Below are 23,029 nucleotides of genomic sequence, written 5' to 3'. Positions count from 1 at the left end.
TGGACACCCATTGTCCCGTTTCAGGTGATGGCATTCCATCAAACTCTACACTGCATTGTGTCCCTCCTTTCTTCGAGTGGAGTATAGAAGTCCTTAGCAATTTCCAGTTTCAAGCTGCTAAAGTGGTTGGCAATGAAGACACCCTACTGAATGAGTCACACACAACAACCATTTAGTAACATATTAAAATGGTGGTTTTCTTTAGGTTTGGAAGACGTGATTTACTCTTATTTGCGATAACCAATCACTAGAGAGTGAGACGTCAAGAGTGCAGCTCACCCTTCCAATTGGGAGCCTTCATCCTACCCTCGTGCAGAAGTCAGTACCCCATGGGCAGGTTTTGGATATCGAGTGAATCAATCAACGAAAGCTGATACCTAAATTTATGGTTGTGTATCTTTCTCCCTTGATTTCTCTATCTGTATTAAGGGTAACAGCAGCGATATGTTGGATTATTCTGGCTGTCCATTGTCCTCTCTTATTACAGGGATGTTATTGCTATTTGGATGGTTCCAGACTGTTTGATGGTTGGAGGAATTGACTGCATGTAAGACATCCTTTTGATGCTGAATTTCAAGTTCTGATATCGATAGTACAGAGCTAAGTCACATGTCATACCCAAGAATCAGAGAGGTTCCCAATTTCCTTGTTCTTGGGTTTGAGGCGGAAATGATATGATCCTCATCGTATCCTCACATTGATGTCAATACCCTCTGGCAGGTTTAGGATATGGTTAACTTGCTGAGTATGGTCTGTAACCCATAGCTATAGAGTGGCTAGTGTGTGAATTAAAGTGTATTTCTATAGTGAGGTTTACTTTTCAGGCACATACTCTCCTACTCAGATGTGCTCCTTTTATTTTTGACCCTTCTGTTGTCCCTCTTGCTCCAGTTCCTCCTCCTTATCAATGTAGTATTCTAGCTAATATTGTGAGAGAAGGGAAGTACCATATTGTAAGTTGTAATTTTCCTAGAGTGAAAATGTATTTCCTGTAGGTACTTAACTATTTTCACACATCTCAACCTTTTTTCACACTTTAATCCAGTGCTTACATTCTCTATCAAACTAAGTAATTGTTTAGTAGAAGAAGTCACATGCTTCATGTGAGTATGTCATGGTCTCATTGGTGAGGCGGTGACACGTGATAATTAGCAAGTACAATATGTTGGAATCTTGCAATTCCAGTAGGGGGGAGTCGAAGATTCATTGCATCCATAAAAAAGTTCGCATATAGAGGACAGCACTGAACGAGAATAGATAATCTTGTGAGAGGTAGAGGAATTTAACATGAATAAATTTTTAGAATAGGAAAAGTGTAACTTCTTTTGCAGTGCATTTAAATTAAAAATTAATTTAATTCAGAAGTTTTAAGTTCAGTAATTTATTGTAAATTTAGGCTCAGTTCATAATAAAAATATGATTCAGTATTGTGAATGATAATCTTGTGTGAGATATATTTACCAGTTGTTCCACATATAAATTTTCTTTTCTTTCTTTCTCCTTACTCTCCATATTTTAATAAATAAACAACTTGACTGATATTTTGCAAGTGGTTTAAAACTCAATGTACAAGTGACAAGTCATATGTTGGTTGTCAAACAGACTAAAATACCGTAATCTCAGTAATAGAAGTGTTTGTTTGTTTGTTTTGAATTTCGCACAAAGCTACTCGAGGGCTATCTGCGCTAGCCGTCCCTAATTTAGCAGTGTAAGACTAGAGAGAAGGCAACTAGTCTTAACCACCTACCGCCAACTCTTGGGCTACTCTTTTACCAACGAATAGTGGAAATGACGGTCACATTATAACGTTCCCCCGGCTGAAAGGGTGAGCATGTTTGGTACGACCGGAATTAGAACCAGCGACTCTCGGGTTACAAGTCCAGTGCCTTAACCATCTGGTCATGCCGGGCCTGATAGGTTAAGACCTCTGAAATAGTTTCTATATAAAAAAGGAAGGGTTATAGGGGATATATTGAAGTGTTTAAGATTGATCAGGTGAAACTTGTTTTCAGACATATTCCAGACAGTTAAATTTGTCAAAAACAGAAGATTCGCTCATAAACTAAGGATCGTAACTACGAATCCTATAATACTTTGTCTTCCTAGTTTATATAAAATTACAACATTGGATATATCTGGTGTTTGTTTTGTTTGTTAAAAAAGAAAATATGAGCCGGTACTAAAATGTATATAAGAAATTAAGAGATGAAATACATTTTTATACAAAATTACAAATTTTTATCATGTTCTCATCTGACGCAAAATCCCTACTTTGTTCCTTGTTTTTGGTGTTCACTGATGGGTGACATTTTCGGTTTGTTTGTTTTTGAATTTCGCACAAAGCTACTCGAGGGCTATGTGTGCTAGCCGTCCATAATTTAGCAGCGTAAGACTAGAGGGAAGGCAGCTAGTCATCACCACCCACCGCCGACTCTTGGGCTACTCTTTTACCAACGAATAGTGGGATTGACCATCACATTATAGCGCCCCCACGGCTGAAATGGCGAGCATTTCTAGCGCGATGGGGATGCGAACCCGCGACCCTCAGATTACGAGTCGCACGCCTTAACACGCTTGGCCATGCCGGACCAAATAATATTGATCCGGACGTGACTCGAAAATAGCAAGCATGTTTGGTGCGACGGGGATTCGAACCCACGACCCTCAGTTTACGAGTCGAGTCCCTTAACTTCCTGGCCATACTGGACATTTTCGGAGCAACCATAACATTAATATTTTGGGATCATTGTATTGAAGGGGCAGGCCAACAACTTTAAAAAACAAAAGTGTCAAAACAACTTTTATGATCAACGAAGATATGGTTAGGCCGATAATCAAATTATCTGCAAAAACTTTCGTTTACATTCACTGGAAGAAATCGAAATAATACTCAGAGTGTGTTTCAAATGGTGAAGTTTTTCTGGAACTTTGTTTTTCTGTGGGAGACTAACGAGATTCACGAATTTTATTTCTTTCAGTTACGTGAAGTCTTACTGATAACGTTCTAACCTCCATTTCGTAGAATGTTAAATTAGCATCAACGTTTTCATGCACAATTTGTTATAACGTTATCTTCACTATCAAGCAATTTACTTTCGATTAATTTTTGAACATTCTGTAAAAACTTATGGATTAATCGGAGGATGTTTATTTCAACATTTGTTGTGAGGTAAAACTCGCGGGAAGTGAAGATTTTCTGCGATATTATTATAATATGAGCCTGAAATCATTCATCTTTCTTCAAAATTTTGTACGAAAGCTTTTATTTTTCGATCCGCCTTGTACAAGTCAATATGAGACTTCTATAAGTCCAAATTCCGTTCAGATAATTCTTGAAGAACATCACATATTAATCTCAGATCCAAAGGAAATTCTGTGCTTGTAATGTTTTTGTCAACCCTCATATGCACATTGCTCCTTCTATTGTCTCTTACAGAATTACGCTTTGCTCCTTCGATATGTTGCTCTAATGCTTTATAGTTTCTCAAAAAGCTGAAACTAAGTGACACCTATTGAAAGGGCCTGGCATGGCCAGGTGGTTAAGGCACTCGACTCGTAATTTGGTCATGGGTTCGAATCTCCTTCACACCAAACATCCTCGCCCTTTCAGCCGTGGGGGCGTTATAATGTGATGGTCAATCCCACTATTCGTTGGTAAAAGAGTTTCCCAAGAGTTGGCGATGGTTACCTCTTGTCTTACACTGCTAAATTAGGGATGGCTAGCGCAGATAGCCCTTGAGTAGCTTTGCGCGAAATTTAAAACCAAACCAAACCCATTTGAGAGCTTAAAATTCAGTCTATTTTCAAAAGATGAATCGGCAACAAGTGTGTGTACACTTTCAGTTCTCTGATTTGTTTAGGCGACGCGAGATATAAGACATAAAGTTTATCAATAAACAATGTAAATGTTATTCCTTGAGACTGACTTAGAGAGTCACTGTCTAACATTTCTAATCTGTGATTAACTCAGTGCCATACAATTAAAGAAGGAAATTTGTCTTTCATCAGTTTCTTTAATTCCACTTCTACCTCCCAGCAACACGGCTACACCATCACATGCCACTCAACGTAAATATATTTTCAGGTAGTCTCCATTAATTCTGTTGAATGAAGGCAAAGCGAGGAAAGAATTAAAATTTTCTTTTTCCAGTAACACTTTTAAGTTATTTCAAGTCCAAAAATACATTTACTGGCTTGTTCATTCCATTATATGGATACATATTCGAGCATTCAATATTAAAGTAGATTTTTTTACTCAAAAAAGTCGACTCGTCGATTATCAAGAAAATTCTACTCTTCGATTTGGTAACTATATTAATTTGTTGTTTTTTTAGTTCTTTACTAATGTGATTCACAATGCTAATAGATGCGTTTCTGAGTGAAGGATACGGTCCATGTTGGTTCCATTTAATTTTTGTAAGTCTATTTCAGATTCAAAATTATAAAATGAATTGTTTCGTTTTCCTACCTGTGTGAAAACGTTTTGCGTTAACCACTTTTTGGCAAAATAATGCTTTCAAACACAGATTTTCAATGGTCTCTTTCTCAGCTTCAGCCAATAATATTTCTGCAGCTTTATATTTCGCTCTTTCCTTGTGTTCGATTTTTTTGCTGCGAGAACACAAGCTTTTGATGTCGACTTTCACCAAAATAAATTATTTCATTGCTAACCCATTCTTTGGAAACTTTCAAAGTTTTATTCCTGTCTTCGCTTCCGCTCCAAAAGTTTCAGTTTAAAGCAAGATGAATAGTCAAGTGTCTTATTTCCAATATATACTTCCTGCAAAAATATTTTTTATATTTCTGGCAATCCAGCAGCTGGACCATTCATCGTATGCTAGCTTATGATCATTGGATGTACTAGGAAAAGAAATTATCACTAGTGCCATTAATTTTCGTTCTAGGATCACTTCTTCACTTGTTCTAGCTTTCTTATTCACAGAAGGTGAAAAGAAGCTTATAATCCATTTCAGTTTTAAGTTGGGGTGTTTTCTCAAGACCCAAAAGAAACTGCATACACTCACGGTCATATAAAATCAAAATACACTAGAAGCGATATACATGCCCATTTAAACTGGCATCACCACCTTGACTGAGCATATCAGCTCAAAATGACTTATATCTGAGACTCAAACGCATTGGCTAGGAAGGTGCTATGTGATTAATAATGTCAATTGCCTTTGTCCACTTTGTCACTTATTTTATTTGGACGAATGTATAGCCTATATCCACATACAGGTCAATTCTGCTTGTGACCACCTGTTTCCCAGTCCCAAGCAGTTTCTTTGAACTCAGTATTGCCTCCACCTAAGCTGGTTTTCACTTGCTACTGCCCAATTGAAACCTGTCAGTCAAAGTAAGGCCGCTACCGTACATTGACTGCTAGTGGCCACATCTTGTAATTGTTAAAACCAGGTGATCATTGATGTTCAGTATTAATGACACACGAATCCTTTCTGATGCTTCATACCATGTGCTGCAATGATGATCATACAATCACATTACATTGTCAAACAAATAGTATGTTGTCATACTTCTAGTTCAGTGTCTCTTTGATCTTCCTGTGAACAAAAGATTAATTTAAAGGAGAAAATTCACACATTCGTTTGCAATGTTAAAAATGGTGCCGTTATGCTGTACCGGTGCGTACCATTCCAAGAAAAGGCCTCGGCATATCTCGTAAAATGAATTCAATATTTATTATGAAACAAAGAAAAATGAAACACAGATTATGCACTTACACAAACCAAAGCATACTCACTTCTAGTGGGTTGTGCTTAGCTGCACAGTTTTCTTTCTCTTATAGTAAACTTCTGTCAACTGAACAAAATTGTCTTAAAGTAAGTTTTTATTAGAACACCATGTCGAGGTGATTTAGAAATCGCTAATGAGTTCAACAGATAAATTCGGTTTCTTGTGACCTTTATCGGTTGTTCCATTTAGACAATATTAAATCGGTCAGCAAAATATATTGCAGAACTAATCTTTTTAACATAGATGCTTTGTATCACTATACTACTTGCACTAATATTTTTCACACGCAGAGTAGACATTACCCACCATTGAGAATAAATAAACAAAGCAACTAGAACAAGTTGGTCTGAACACAAACATACACACACCAGTGACTCAGCGGTAAGGCTAAGAAACCTAAAACCTGGGTTTCAATGCCTACTGTGGGCGCAACACAAGTACCTCATTGCATGACCTGGCGATTAATAATAAACGAAAAAAGTAATTTCAGCAACTGATGGACCATATATTTAGACTGAAACTGTATACAAACTAAATACAAGAAACTATTAACAAAAAATATTCATCTTGTTTCAAGAGACTGCGATTTTTTCAGGGTGTGGATGAATCTTCATCAAAATTGATATGGAGGTTCACTGGGTATATAAATAAGTACATACAAATTTTAAGTTTTGCATTTTGCGATTTTTATGAGCGCTTTTAGGATTTTAATAATACTTCACCAAATTAGGCATGAAGTTTTATTTGGTTCATGCCGAAATACATACAAAATTACGGTTTCATATTTTGTGTTTTGAAGTTTTTGTGGACGTTTTTTTTGATAATACATAAAAGGGGAGCAACTTTTTACATACTAAGATAATCTTTTGTTAGTTTTGAATTTACATAACTTCCGTACAGAAGATGAACACTCTAGCTAGTATTTTTAAATCCTTTACGAAGTTTAAACTTCGCAATTTATTTTTAAAATATGTTTTAATTGGCAGCTGATTTTTCTGACCTTTATGGAAACAAAAACAAACAAACTCGAAAGGTAAATAACAAAAAAGAAGAGAGAGGGAGAGAAAAAATAAGAGAAAGTAATTGTGGTAAAATAAATATTTTTCCCATTGCACAAAAGTGTGAATCATGTATTTTCACTTTCAGAAGCTCTGAATAACCTCGCTCGCAATCAATGTATATCATTTTTATATACACATTTAATTCAAGTGTGTGGAAATAAATGGAAAATGTGTCTTTTGGTACTTCAATCAAAATTTTCATCGAGTTGCAAAATAAGAGAATCAGCTGTTTTGTATATCGTTCGTTAGGCATAGTTTATATCATACGATGGTGGCCATTTTGATCTTAAGTTAAAATATTTTTGGTTTTAGGATAAAGTATTTATATACGTTTAACGGAATTTCTACCAAAGTGACATTTCTGTGTGTAAGCTATTGCGTGAAAAGAGCGATTATTGAAAGAGTGTTAATTTTATGTTCTAAATGATAATATTACGCATGTCACGGTTTACAATCTTAATGTGTAGAAAAACTCGTTTTTTGTTTTTTTCGATTTTGCAATGAACTTACAGAAAGGGAAGTACCATAATTCTCCCAACATAAGTATTCAACATCAAACGTCTAGAGGAACATGCAGCAAGTATCCTATTCTGTTTAATATATTTACCAAAATATCTTATAAATATTTATTTTAAACGTAAAATACTACAGTGTTAGGTAATACTAGTACAAATGATGCTTTTACTGTACTATTAGTATTGGACTTTAAATTAATAATTGGGTTAGATTAGGTAATGTGCTGTATATTATTACTGGAACACTAACAGAAGTCTAATCAGAGTAACATTGCAATATTTGTATACATACCTTTGCTTATTATTAGTGTACTATTATTAATAATATTAGTATTGTAATATTAGACAAGTTTGTACCAATAACAAAAGCAAATATGATATATATTTGAATTTGAAGTAATTACCAATACCACTAAAAAAGTGCTATTATCAAAAACAAAAAATAACCACTTGGAGTTGGAATATATAATTAACACAGATCGTTATATTTTTAACTGAAAGATTTATGATACTAATTAGATGCATGTGAATATGGTATTCAGTTGGATGCACTTCAAGAGGTTCATCCATAACTTCTTTTTCATTTAGTGCCTTTATCATTGCTTGTTTTGTTTCTGTGGGTACAACTAAATCATAAAATGCCAAACCAATGAGATCCTCATTTAGATGCAACAGATGTCAAGGAAATTTTTGACAAGCAGTTTTTTAAAGAGCAGAATTCACCATCTAAAACTTAATATTATAATAAGATTATTGCAAGGAGCAGAAATGACATCAATAGTAATGAACCATAGTTTAATATAGACTTGAACAACAAAGAGATGAAATGCAGTCCTCTTTCCTCATGGCTAGTGAGCCTAAATTGTCCAGTAATCTTGAGAGCATATAATTTTTTCGCTATCCATCGTGCATGATATATGCTTCAGGTGTTATCAGTTACACTCCATAAGAAGAAATGCCACCAAGAAAGGTTATATTAGTTCAAGAAGATCTCTATAATTATCTCTGGGATGATTGATCTGAGGCTGTCTTGTAGCAAAGTCGGTAACACTATTCTCTACTTCCTCTATGGTTCTAAGTGAGAAACACATTCCCATCTTCTGGGATCTTGATCAGAGTTGTAACATTTCTGTGAGTTATGTAAAAAGATCATTGAGGTTATTGACAAATATTGATTCATTAGCTTGCTGTTTTTCAGATTTACTTTTTGAAAATTTCTTTAGCCTTATCTGTTTCTTAAAAGGCCCTCCGTTAGTGCAGCGGTATGTCTTTGGATTTACAACGCTAAAATCTGGGGTTCGATTCCCCTCGGTGGGCTCAGCAAATAGCCCGATGTGGCTTTGCTATAAGAAAACACTGTTCTTTAAAATCTCTTCCAGTTTGGTAATGGCATTATATTCTAGATGAACCACAATTTGAGACTTGTTCCAAAAAGCTGCACCCTCCTTGATTGCATCATTTTAGTTATTGCTAACTTTTTATCATTTGATGATTTGTGATAGTGGAAAAACATACACATTTCTTCTCTATGAGAAGGTATATGCTTTATGTTAGTTCAGTTTGTTTTTTACCAAATAGCCAGAGTGTAGTCCTTTGTTTTGTTGAAGTATTCATTTATAGTGATATGCTGATGGAGTTAAAAGCTATTACCATAACCTACAGAGTATTTAAGAATTAAAAAGTGATAGCATGGATTATTGATTTATGGAATGTTTTTTAATATTCTGAATAATGTGGAATATAGGCAGTATAGGCTGTTTTCTCATAAGCCTATAATCCAAACATCAAGTCAGTTAGTTATATAATAAGTGGGAATGACCAGTGATGAGGATAACAGTAGTCGATATGGGTAAATTCCAGATATTGTGTTCACTAAGAGATGTTGAATTTAAACAGACCTCAAGTTGGATGGGTGATGGAAAGATATCTTAACAGAAGAACATTTGTTGATAAACTCAAAAATCCAGTGGAAAGCAACCATCTAGTCTCCAGGAAGCAAGTATGCACATTTTCTTTTTGGGTAATGACTAAAGGTGGTTTTCATTTTGTGTTACACTTTGTGTCCAGCTGGTTAGCTTGAACTCGGTTAGTTGTTAAATTCAGATTTACTCTGTGAATCCTCTAATTGTAAATTGGACCTAGTTAATGCTTTTAACTGAAATAAGTTTAACCATAGAATATCAGTACAATCACTGACCAATTATATTTGGCTCAGATGAAACCAAACTTGTATGACACAAAGGAATAAGGTAGTAAATTAATTGGCAGAATTTCCATCTGCTGCTGTTATTTAAGAATAAGTGTTTCATTTCATGTTGTGAAGTCAATTTAAAAAAAAATTGAATTTATATTTAAAATATTAGGTTGTAGATGGTAGTTATGGCATATGTTTTTATGTGTATTGTGTTTTTGAAATCAAGGTTATCATAAGGAAGGCATAATAACAGTAATTATTATAAGCATTAAGTAAAAACAATTAATGAATAACAAAGTCCACTCTAATCGTGCCTTAACAAGTTTGTAAAACAGTGTTTGAGACTGATAGTTTATTCTGTAGTTATAAAAGTAACTGACTAAGCATTTAGCCTTAAATCTTCCTCTGTTCAGAAGTGTTACAATTATTATGAGAAAAGTTTAGGAACGGGTATTCTGTTATTCAGGAAAGCAAAAATATTAATTCATGATACTTGCATTAGAAATGTGTTTTCTCTCATTTTCACAAGTTATATTTGTTTGTTTTGTGTATTGCCTCATTCCTTTCTCACACAGTAGTAGTCATACAGGGTGTTCGGAAAGTCACTGTGCACTTATGTATGTATTAACATACAAAACTGCACAGTGACTTTCCGAATACCCTGTACAATTCAATTCTATGTAACCTTATGGTTAAAGTTTTAGGACATGTTTTGTTCATTTATTCACACACACACACACACACTAGCTGGGCACTATATTAGGATCTGTATATAATAATGTGTTGTACCACATTTTGCCTGAATAATGGACATAAACAACGCATCATAGAATCCATAAGATGTTGAAATTTGTTCTGATGGTTTTCTTCATTCACTCATTAATATTATATGCAATACATGAATGAAGTAAACAGAGGATAGTGATGGCAAATATGTTTTCCAAGTTCATTCCAGAAATGTTCAATTCAGTTGAGATCTGGAGACTATAGTGCATGAAGTCTACATCATGTTCTTAAAACCTTGCACATATAATTTTGGCATAGTGGATTGAAGCACCAGTGTCTTGCAAGTAGCTGTTTTCATTATGGTAGTATTATTTGTGCCTTTTAAAGGGGACCCAGAGTGCACTAGTAAAATGTGTCTCAAACCATGACTACCACTAGAGGCTTGGGCAGTTGGGAACACACAAAAGAAGGAATATATGTTTTGGCTTTTCCAAAAATCTAATTTTTCCCACTTGTACATATATAATTTAAAAAAAGGCAAAGCATAACCCTTCACTACTTGCTATTAGTCCATTGTGTTCTTTATATGATTAAGGAATTGTTTTTTTTTGTGAGTAATTAAGTTTGTTGAGTTTGTACTGTCACAGTTGCAATGTTCTTTACAAGGTATGGCTGGATATGGATATGTATTGCTCTGAACTAAATGTTTTTCAGTTGGTATGTTGTTTAATGACTGTTAGACTTTACCAACATGTCTAAGTGCTTGTGTACATTTTCTGTCCTTACATGATTGTGGCCACACTTCACCCTTGCAACAGACATTTTCATAAATTGTTCCATAACTGAAAAACACATGATCATTGCCTTGGAGCATCTTACCAACAAAACTGTCATGACTCTCTTGAAAGCTGCAGTTACTTTGCTGTATCCTGTATCTGTTAGACTAACTGCAAATGTGATTGCCCCAGTAATTTATCAGGACCACCTGACACATCACATGATCATTCTCATTTGTATCCGTAGCTCAGATCAAGCTCAAATCTGAAAAGGTACATATTTCCTAATGAAGTAGCCAGCCAGTATATGTAGGTCAATACATGGTGCTTCTAACATGAAAAATTACAATAGCTCCAATCATTATGGGTACTAGTAGTGTATCAGTAAAAGCTAGTAATTACAGAATTTATGTGCTACATAATAACAATAAAGAAAGAAGTAATGAGAAAATAGGAAATCACTTCTCTCTGTATAGTACTCTGTATAAACAGCAGTAAATATTACAGACTTACTAACATTCAGAGTTTGATTTACTATGGCAGACCCACCATATATCCCAGTGTGGTTTTACTCTAAAACAAACAAACTCTCAGTATAAAATCAAGTGGGAAAAACAGATTTTGAAAAATCAGTGATATCGAGAAAACCCACTTGTAGAGAAAAATATACGTCTAAAAATGCCTTGTTTGGGTTGAGAAAATATTTTACGTAGAGGAGCAAACGTTTCGACCTCCTTCAGTCATCGTCAACCCAAACAAGCTGTTTTTACATATATAGATTTTGGAAAAGCTCCAAAGGTTATTACAAAAATGAAGTTCTTAATTTTACTCATGTGATAGGAAAATAAATCTTTACAATGTGTAGTTGTTGTCTGTTAATGGATTGAACTGCAGTTGGAGTAAAAAGCCCCTCGGTGTGGATTCCTGTATGTGGTGAGGGGACCTCCCAGGGAAGGATCTGTTCTATCTGGTTACCTTCTCTGGGATCTAAACATCCACCCACGTGTTTGCCATGCGTGGCGACCCGTGAAAGGGAGGAGAGGATCCTGGTGGTTGAGGGGTCCAACCCTAACACACCACTTTGGCCTCGAATTCCTGTAGATGGGCGGCCTTTGGGTGGCCCCCCTTGGGTCAATCGGCTGGTCCACTTGGGCTAGAGTCAACCAAGTACCAGTGTTGGAAGTTCTCAACGGGTGTTGTGGACATTGTGCCTGATGCTGGTGTTTGGGTATAGTGCTCACGAAACCCTGGCGTTGCTGCATTGTCCTTGCGTGACTTCGTAGTGCGTCCCCTTGTAGGGCTCCATGGTGGGTGGGGTCAGTGGGTATTGAAATTTTTTCTTTTTCCTATGGATCCTCTAAAATATTTAAATAAAATTGTAAAAAAAACAGTCAATGGGTAAGTGACCATGTCTTGAATACTCAGAACAGCAATCTTTAACATCAGTAACACATGTACCTCATTTTCTTATATTACATTCTCTTTCAGAAAACCTTTAGGGCAAATGTCCCCTTTTTTTATTCAAAAGGGACTAGAGGGACTTGCTGGCTCTCCAAAGTCAGTAAAGAAACTTCGATCTGGTGACATATTGGTTGAAACATCCACATCCCAACACAGTGAACTCCTCTTGAATTCAAAGGCAATTGGGGATATGCCTATTGAGGTTACACCCCATGCTACCTTGAATTCTTCATGAGGAGTTATTGTTGAAAGGGATTTGAAGAACGTTCCCGAGCCAGAGATTCTCGCTGGTCTCTCCACTCAAGGAGTTTCTGCAGTGAGGTGCATCTCCACTCGCAAAGATGGAGTTACACTGTCAACAAATACCCTCGTTTTAACATTTACTTCACCACGTGCACCTGCCACAATCAAGGCAGGTTATATCATTTGCAGGGTTTGGCCATACATACCAAACCCTCTTCGATGTTTCCAATGTCAGAGATTCGGCCACTCAAAGACATCTTGTCGTGGTTCCCTGACATGTGCTCGTTGTGGAGGCAAGGAGCACTATGCCTATGAATGTGACATGGACCCACATTGCATCAACTGCAATAGTTCTCACCCTTCCTACTTTCATTCTTGCCCAAAATGGTTGGAAGAAAAAGAGGTGCAGCGTTTGAAAACGACACATAACATTAGTTATCCTGAGGCTCGGAAATTGCTGTCCACAACTCCATCTCGGAATATATGCTGCTGCACTTCGTTCCACAACTACAATGGGATTGCAGACAGATCTCTCTGTGCCTCCAAGAGAATCGTTTTCAAAACAAATGAAAAGCCTTTTGACCTCCGTGGTTAAAAAGGTTGATGAATCGACTTCCACACCCATCTCTGTTCCTCCCATACCTTCCAACAAACCTCAAGATCCACGTCCTTCAGTTTCAAATACAGGCATTTCTTCTGATACATCTTTTTCTCCCACCACAAGAGACAAAACAATTATTTGTTCGCATCCTCAGTCACTGGATTCCCCTTCCAATAACAAAAACCTGCCCACCCGACCTAGAGCAGGATCCATGGAGGTTGATAGACCTCCTCCGACTAAAGACAGTAAAGAAAAAAGACGTGGTCGTAAACCGAAGGGTTTTCCAGCCACTTCACCTACCTGTTCTTAAAAATGGCCACCTTGATACAATGGAACTGAGGTTTACGTTCTAATCTGGATGATATCAAAACGCTGATTGCTTCCTACCATCCTGTTTGTCTTTCTTTACAAGAAACATTTCTCAAAACTGCTGATATTGTCTCCATTCGGCAGTTTTCTCTGTTCAGAAATGACAGGTTGTGTGATGGTCGAGTACATGGAGGGGTGGCACTGTTGGTTGATCAACACGTGCCCACCCTGTCTTTGTCACTCAACACACCCTTGGAGGCTGTAGCCATCCGTGTTTCCTTGGGTCATACCATCACTGTTTGATCTCTGTACCTGTCCCCTAGAGAGACATATTATCAATCAGATCTTGATGCTCTCGTTGAACAATTGCCATCTCCATTTCTAACCCTAGGGGATTTTAATGGACATCATCCCCTCTGGGGAAGTGCTATTATTGTTGGAGAGGGGCCGATCTGTAGAGCGGATGCTCTCTGATCACAATCTTTTTCTTTTCAATACTGGTTCTTCCACTTACTTTCATGCACCTAGTCAGTCCTTTACCTCTATTGATCTTTCAGTTTGCTCCCCTTCATTATTCTCCCATTTTTCATGGAGGGTTGACAGTAATCCACTAGGCAGTGATCATTTTCCAATCCTTTTGAGAGAGACTGGCCGTGGTCAATGCCACCCTACCCGCGTGCCCCAGTGGAAGCTGGATCAGGCAGACTGGTCCACTTTCATTGCTCTCGCAGAACTTGATCCTGCCATCGTAAATCAGCCATCAATAGACGACTGTGTAGCAGCAGTAACTGACTGTATTACACATGCAGCTGCTCAGTGTATTCCTAAAACCTCGATACGTTTTCCACGATATCCTTGTTCGTGGTGGAATCCTGCTTGCCACTTAGCACGGAAGGCTCAAAAGCGGGCCTGGGATACTTTTCGTAGATATCCCACACTTTCGAACTGCATTGCTTTCCAACAGGCCCGTGCACATGCTAGGTGGGTAAGACGTCAAAGCCAGAAGGAATCTTGGATTAAGTTCACAACCAGCATATCTTCTACCACCAGTTCCAAGATCATATGGGACAGGATTCGAAAGGTTAATGGGCACTACAATTCTGTCCCCTCTCGATCTTACTCTCTGATGGTCGGAGGTGACTGATGTTCGAACATCGCTAACACTCTAGGTGAAAGCTTTTGCCGGGTATCTAGCACTTCTGCTTGTTCCTCCACCTTCCTGGCCATCAAGACTCTGGCAGAGCGATCACCTCTTTCCTTTCGATCTGACTGTTTCTTTGACTATAATTGTCCCTTTACCCTGGTGGAACTAAAAATGGCCCTTCATCAATCTGCCAGTATGTCTGTTGGACCTGATGATATTCATTATGACATGCTGCACCATCTATCTCCTACTTCTCTTGATGTCCTTCTGATTGTTTTCAACCGGATCCGGCAGGAGAATGTTTTTCCTGATGTCTGGCACCAGGCTATTATTTTACCTTTCTTTAAGCCAGGGAAAGATCCCAAGATTCCTTCAAACTACCGTCCAATTGCTTTGATGAGCTGTCTCTGTAAGACTTTAGAAAGGATGGTTAATGCTCGTCTTGTTTGGTTTCTTGAATCAAACAACCTCCTCTCGCTCACCCAGTGTGGGCTCTGTCGACAGCACTCCACCACAGACCACCTAATTTGTCTTGAAACATCTATCAGAGAAGCCTTTCTCAACCGCTAACATCTTGTATCAATATTCTTTGACATAGAGAAGGCTTACGACACAACATGGAGGTATGGCGTTTTGTGAGACCTCCATACATATGGGTTACGTGGCCATCTACCCATGTTTATTAAAAATTTTTTAATGGACAGGAGATTCCAAGTTGGTGTGGGTTCGACACTTTCCCGTTCTTTTGTACAGGAACTTGGAGTCCCTCAAGGCTGTGTATTGAGTGTTACACTCTTCAGTATAAAGATAAATGCCATCACTGAACAACTCCCTCTCACTGTTGCGAATGGGCTGTATGTCGACGACTTTCACATCTCGTGTCAGTCATCAAACATGAGATATATTGAGCGGCAACTACAAACCACCCTCAATTGTGTACAGAAGTGGACTCTGACGAATGGCTTTAATTTCTCTCTCTCCAAGACCGTATGCATGCACTTTTGCCATCGACGGGGGTATTCACCCTGATCCTGAACTTCATATCGGTGAAGTTTTGCTGCCAGTGGTCCCAGAGACCAAGTTCTTGGGGCTTATCTTTGATCGTAAACTGACCTTTATACCACACTTAAAGCAGCTTCGGGTCAAATGCACAAGAGCACTGAACATCCTCCGTGTTCTCTCTTCTACCAGTTGGGGGACAGATCGCTGTTCAATGTTAAAGGTATATCGTGCTCTTATTAGATCGAAACTCGATTATGGATCAATGGTCTATGGCTCTGCCAGACCCTCGGCCTTAAAGATGCTGGACCCCATTCATCACCAAGGACTTCGACTCTGCACTGGGGCTTTCCGTACCTCTCCAGTTCAAAGTATATACATTGAATCTCATGAACCTTCTCTACACCTTCGCCGTTTGCAACTATCTTTACAATATACTTCGAAACTTCATTCCTTACCAAAGCATCCCACCTGGAAATGTGTTTTCCTTCCTCGGTGGGCAATACTTTTTCAGAACAGACGATCTGTCATTGCTCCGTTTGGCCTTCGCATCCGGGCTCAATTGGATGAATTGGGTCTGTCCTTGGATAACATTGCAGATTCCACAGGTTGGCCTATCCCACCATGGCTTATTACAGCCCTCAAATGTGACCTTTCTTTCAGTCACCTAAAAAAGGCAGATACTCCAGATTGGAAGTACTGTCTTTTTATTCAACGAATATCTTTCAAACAATCATTCAGTTCCCATTTATACAGATGGTTCCAAATTAGGTAATTCAGTGGGCTCTGCTATGGTTTGCTATGGGTCAGTAGTTGCGCGCAGAATCCCTTCTACAGCTTCTGTGTTCACTGCTGAACTGTATGCCATATCTCTTGCCCTGGATCATATTGCAGCTGAGCAGTTCTCCAACTGCACTATTTATTATGAATCACTTAGTTCTATACTTGCCTTGGAATCGCTACACGTTAGCTCACATCCTATTCTCGCTGATATTCGAAACCGACTGGCCCATTTCTCATTAGCAGCTACTTCAATCCAGTTTTTCTGGATACCAGGCCATGTTGGTATTCGCGGAACGAGGTTGCAGACATGGCAGCTAAATATGTCTGCTTCAGCACCATCACTCCTATGCCTATTCCGTACATGGACTATGGTGTTGTCTTCAAGGCTCGGCTCCGTGCCAGCTGGCAGTCCATTTGGAGTGAGCAACGTGACAACAAACTTTTTCAAATCAAACCCAAAATTGGACTTTGGCCATCTAGCTTCCGTAAAGTTCGGAAGGAGGAAGTTGTTCTCACTAGGCTATGCATTGGTCACAGTTTTTTAACTCATCATTTTCTTTTATCTAGAACTGATGCACCAATGTGTAGTTTGTGTAACACTCAAATCACTATCAGCCACGTTTTACTTTCTTGCCATCGTTACAATTCTCAACGACGGCAATATTTTAAACATATTTTTCCCAGGGTCAGTCTGTAACATTGGACAGAGTTATTGGTGATGGTGACTCTGTCCACCTTGATAATGTTTTAATTTTTAATGGCCATTAATCTTTTTAATCTCATTTAAGTGTTGCATATTTATTCATTTCACCATTTTAATTGTGGTTCCTTTTTTACAGTTTTAATCTCTCTCCTTCAATTTGACATTGGACAATGGCCAGAACATTAAATAACTCGACACCTGGACTGGAAAGGCCAACTTCAGGTGACTAACGCTACTGTTTGAACTACTCGTTAGTCGTCCTGGCGAGTTGTTATTATACTTTTGCTGCATATCATTTCACACTTTTACTACTTTAACTTTTTAGTTCTGGCCATATTGACTCATAACCCGGAACCAGGACTGGAAAGACCAACTTTAGGTGACTGACGGTGGTTTTTATACTTACCTGTTAGTCTTCCTGGCGGGTTATGATCATTACCATTCTGCTACAGGTAGTTCTTTACAACTTTGTTGACTGGATGTCAACATTGGTTTTTATGCCATTTTCTGTTTTAATTGCCATTTTGCTTTTACCTTCAATTACTTTTACAAATTTTACTCCATTTACTTGACTTTTATCTTTTTACTGGACATTTGGCTACTCATTATTACGATTTTGCGGAGTGTCTTTTAAAACTTTTTTTCTTTTACATTTTGATAATAGCTGCTATGACACATAACCCGGAACCAGGACTGGAAAGGCCAACTTCAGGTGATTGACGGTGGTTCTTGAACTTACCTGTTAGTCTTCCTGGCGGGTTATGATCATTACCATTTTGCTAGAGTAAATATTTTACAACTTTGAAGACTGGATGTCACCATTGGTTTTTACACCATTTTCTGTTTTAATTGCTGTTTTGTTTTTACCTTCATTTACTTTTACAAATTTTACTCCATTTACTTGACTTTATCTTTTTACTGGACATTTGGCTACTCATTGTTACAATTTTGCTATGTATCTTTTAAAACTTCTATTCTTTTACATTTTGATACTGGTTGCTATGACGCATAACCCGGAACCAGGACTGGAAAGACCAACTTCAGGTGACTGACGTTGGTTCTTGAACTTACCTGTTAGTCTTCCTGGCGGGTTATGATCATTACCTTTTTGCTAGAGTCAATACCTTACAACTTCTGAAACTCTGCCTTCAATCTTAACATTGTAGACTAGGTGTCAACATTGGTTTTATACTTTTTTGTTTTACCTTCATTTCCATTTATGTCTATTACTACATTTATTTATTTAAATTTTTTTTACATTTTTACCGAATGTCTGGTGCAGATAGCCTCGCTGCTTTGTGCCATAAAACACTAAATCAATCAATCAATGGAGTAAAAAGTGTTTTGCATTTGAAAATTTGGATGCTTGTTAATATTTTGATTTCAATAATTGAGAAGTCATATTTATATCCCAAATAAAATTAGTGTTTTATATTTTATTCTGTGTAGTTGATTTTTATAGTAAGAGTTTTGGGTCTCATTATTTTTTAGTTTGAAAACAAGTGTTTTTACTTGAATAAAATATTTGTGTATCTTTGTAAAAAAAATTAGTAATATATTTCAGTCATGAAACGAGTGATAATTATTTGAAAGTGCTGTATATTATGTTAGATTTGATAAATGTAATTAGCAAACACCTAGTCTTGTTTTTTATTCCAAACTAGTGATCAAAGGTAATAAGTTTAATTAGGCATAGAGTTCAAGTAATAAACATAAGCATGTTTTATTCAAATAGTTTTTCTTTAAACTGTGTAGTTACATTGCAGAGTTTTGAGTTTAGTACTGACAGAACATATTAACAAGAATGTAAGTTTGTGACTTAGTGGAGATATTTTAGTTCAATAAAATGTGTGGTATTGTTTATTGTATTTATTTCTTGTGTCTTATTAATTAAATGTTTTCTTGGGAAGTATAACCATCTGTACTGTATCTGTTGTTCATTTCTTAACAATATTAAAGTATTCATATTTGTGGGCCTGCACCTCAACAATTTGGAAGTAAGTATGAATACAGTGAGTTCTAATTTATTTAAGAATCGTATAGTAGATAACTGAATGTGGAGCCACATATGAGATTCTAAAGTTGTACTTTATAAGCAATTATTATTTGATAACTATATTCGTACAAAACATAATTTAAATGTCCTTTTTTTTATGTACTCAGTTTTGTATTTTTACCTGATTGGTAGTTATGTTGTTTTTATGTCTTGAGTGCCCTTTGTCAGTAGTCTCAGTTAAGGTTTCTTAAGTCAACTGATGGTACATGTGCCAACTTCAGTATTCCATACTCTTATATCTCTTGTACAAATTTTTTGAACAACTACACAATATTTTCAAAATACACCTCTGCTGCCACTTATAGCTATTACTTGACTGCCAAGGTTTCAACTTTTCCCATCTAAGCAGTCATCTGATTTTCTTCTTGATTGGCCTAGTCTTTTAAACCCCACTCAATTGACCTTTGTGATATCTGTCGTGTGGCACTCTCTAGCTGTGCCAATGCACCGTCTATCCAAGTGCTGTATGTAAGCACCTCATTCAGATAATTTTATCACTTTTTCTTGACAAAGCATTTAGACACAGATTTTTCTAGAGAATGGCTGTGACAATTAACATTGTGATGTTTGAGTCACCTAGTGGCTTTCTATGTAAATTATATTTAATAATTATTATTACAAAAAACTTGTAGCATGTCATTGTTTGACATGGATTCACAGGTTACTGTTTTCAGTATAGAAACTGATCAGCCCACTTCTATTCCACCAGTATTGTCTATCAATATCAGCCATCTCCAATCTCTTGCTCGGTTTATTCAGCTGTTCAGTTAGATTTTTGGGGTTTTGGGGCTTTCTCCAGTTACCTTTGAATTTACTCCTTTCTTGATGGCTGAAAGATTTGAGGGTAACTACTTAGTTTTTCCTCCTTTACCCAATATTTCTGTTCATACTAGGATATTTACTGTTGAATTTCATGATGGAACAGCTATGCTTTGTTCTACACATTTTTCTGGGCATCGTGCTTTTGTTTACCACTACCAGGAGGATGTATATTTAGATTTTGAAGGATTTGATCCTCTTTTGGATATATGGGGTTCCAAACTGAACACCCTGATAAATTTGAACAGATCACAGCTTTCATCATATATTCATTTGAATTTTACTACTGTTCTTAGATGTTTCCAAATTTTTTTGGAAGCGAACCACCATTTTGCACGTTAATTAGAGGACAAATTGGGTCCTTTGCTGGCTTCTACATTCTTAATATTGTCAGTTTCTTGGCTGTTATGTTGTTGGGATTTATTGGGCAGAGATGATTTGTTGGAGGAAGTTTATCTATCTACTGTAACCCTCCATGAGTTATATGAGGCTTCTCTTTTTCATCCCTTGACATTAGCGAGCATCCAAGAGGTATTGAAATCATGAATTGGTGTTTCTTGTTTGAATTATTCTTTGTCATTGTTGGTCCCTAGACTTTCTTTGGCTCCTGGTGGAAATCATGGCATGAGTGCTTGTCATGTGTTGCAGCTACTGGCTTTTACTCCTTTTTCTGTTGGTACTCAGAATAGATTCCATCCTTATATTCAAGGCTCTTCCACTCAGGCAGAGAGTCACCAATGGCATTGGTGATCACCATGTGTGGCTGAGAGCAAGATTAAAACATTTTCTGGACATATGGAATGCCTTCACCATAGATCCATGGGTATTTCAGTTTCTGTTGTTGGAGTTGGTCATTCAGTTCATTTCTCCACCTTCATTATTCTCCCAACCAGTGGTATTTCCACTCCCAGTAGATCTGCAGAATATGGATCTTCATTCTAAGGCTGCCAGAGAGTCACCAATTCTTCTGGGATGGTAGGGAGAGTTTATTCTGCTCTTCTGGAATTTTATTCCTATTTATTTATTGTGCCTAAGAAGACAAGAGATTGGTCGCCTATCATCAATTTTTCTTGTCTCAACCAATTTGTAGATCTTTTCAGGTTCACAATAGAATCCTTTCTCAACCTACATTGGCATTTCCACTAGGTTGGTGGATAACCAAGTTTAATGATACAGATACATACCTCTACACACCTACCACCATCTTCGTGTTGTGCACAAATTCTGCAGTACAGTCTAGAACCCCACATATCCTAGCTTAATTTAACTCTCATCTGGTTTCAGGTTATGGAGTGGAAAGTATATTGATGGTCAGGAATTCCAAGGTCTATGGATGGAAGACAAATCATCCTTCTACATAAGTACTTCAGAATTTCTTGTTGTTCAGTAGGCAGTGGTTCAAGATCTTAATCTATTGAAAGGGATATTGTAATGATTCATTTGTTTGTTCAAAGGCAGCTGTTCTCAGGATCTTTCTTTTCAAACATTAGATATTCTCTACTTGAATCACTCCCATCATATGAGCCTCCTGGCTAGTCATTTTCCAGGGGTGATGAATTTAACATTAGATCACCTGTGTCAGTCCAGCCAAATTCTCCTGACTGAGTGGATGCTCCATTGTGAGGTTTTCTGGTGAATGAGCTCTTATTTTGTGACTCCAATGATCAATTCATTTACCACTCATAGAAATTCTTAACTACAGGCATTTTAGTCCCTGGTACCTCATTTTTGGGTTTTGGAAATATATGCATTCTCTAAAGATTGGATAGGATTACATCTATATGCCTTTCCCCAAGTTCAGCCATTACCAAAAGTTCTGAGTGTAATTCAATCCATATCTTGTTGAGTATTGTTTGTAGCCCCACATTGTCTAGCCCATCCATGATTACCTCTTCTACAGTATCTTCAAGATTGTCCACTTCTGCTACCTCCTCTTTGGCTATCTTTATTTAGGCAACTTTGATCCAACATTCTAGAACCAGACATTTACAAGCTCAAACATGTATGGAACTTATGAGGTCCTTCACATTGCATCAGGGTTTGACTGTCAAAGTTGCCTTATATTTGTGTCAATCTGTCCATAGATCCACAATTGTCATTTATTAAGAGAAATGGCACACTTATCTCCACTGGTGTCATACAAGGAAATTCACCATTTCTTGTTTTTGAATTGGATGTTGATAAAGGTCTAGCTTATCCCCTGCTGGTTTATGTAAGGCAGCTTTATTGAGTACTTTTTTTAATGTTCAAAAAACTAGAAAGTATTTGAATTCTCAGTGATGCCTGTTCTTCTCAAATCATTTTAGAGTCCTTTGTGTGAAACAGCTTTTTCCATTACCCTACTGGAATATTAAGGTGATATTTAAATGCCCTGTTTTATTTGTTTCGTTTGCACTACATACCTATAGGATTCTTTATCAGTGCACTTATGTACTGTTTATACCCTCATAGGTCCTTTCATCCTAATGCTGTAACAGCCAAAAAAGGGATAAACCCTTCTCACTGATTCACTTGTGAACTCTTTCTCATCTCTGTGGCTGATCAAACCCAGAAAATTTATGTCCTGTAAGAGTCCTGAGGTATAATGTGGCATTTGTTATCTCCTTTCAAAATGCTAGAAATTGATATTTTATTATTGATATCTTTCAATTACTTTGATGAGGTGGCTTCTCAAATTTATCTATTTTGCTTATTCAGAATTTTTTTTATGGGCAAGGAAACTTTTGTGAGTCACATCTTGTCAGATTCACCACAATTCTTTGGCTATAGTTGCCTAGTTGAATTTCTTGCTGATGGACACTGTGTGGACTAGTGTGTGAACTTCTCCCAGTACTTTTCTCTCACATTATTTACATGATTTAGTACTTTTGCCTACCCTTGTGGAC

General features: G+C 37.2%; 1 protein-coding gene across 8 annotated transcripts in view; it reads left to right on the top strand.

Moving 5' to 3' along the window:
• The first annotated feature begins 6,637 nt into the window (after positions 1–6,637).
• LOC143250855 (eukaryotic translation initiation factor 4 gamma 3-like) overlaps positions 6,638–23,029 on the top strand; it is a 153,876-nt gene continuing 137,484 nt past the window's right edge. For 2 of the 8 annotated variants that reach the window (XM_076501962.1, XM_076501963.1), the window contains exons 1-2: positions 6,814–7,391; positions 9,227–9,329. In XM_076501962.1, coding sequence (XP_076358077.1) covers positions 7,387–7,391; positions 9,227–9,329 — 108 coding nt within the window. In that variant the 5' untranslated portion in view covers positions 6,814–7,386. The other 6 variants (XM_076501959.1, XM_076501964.1, XM_076501961.1 and 3 more) reach the window with 5 other exon arrangements.

The sequence above is a fragment of the Tachypleus tridentatus genome, chromosome 5 (assembly GCF_004210375.1).
Source record: "Tachypleus tridentatus isolate NWPU-2018 chromosome 5, ASM421037v1, whole genome shotgun sequence".
In the NCBI taxonomy this organism is placed as follows: Eukaryota; Metazoa; Arthropoda; class Merostomata; order Xiphosura; family Limulidae; genus Tachypleus; species Tachypleus tridentatus.
The sequence above is the reverse complement of the archived record's forward strand: the minus strand, read 5'-3'. Positions and strand labels throughout refer to the sequence as shown.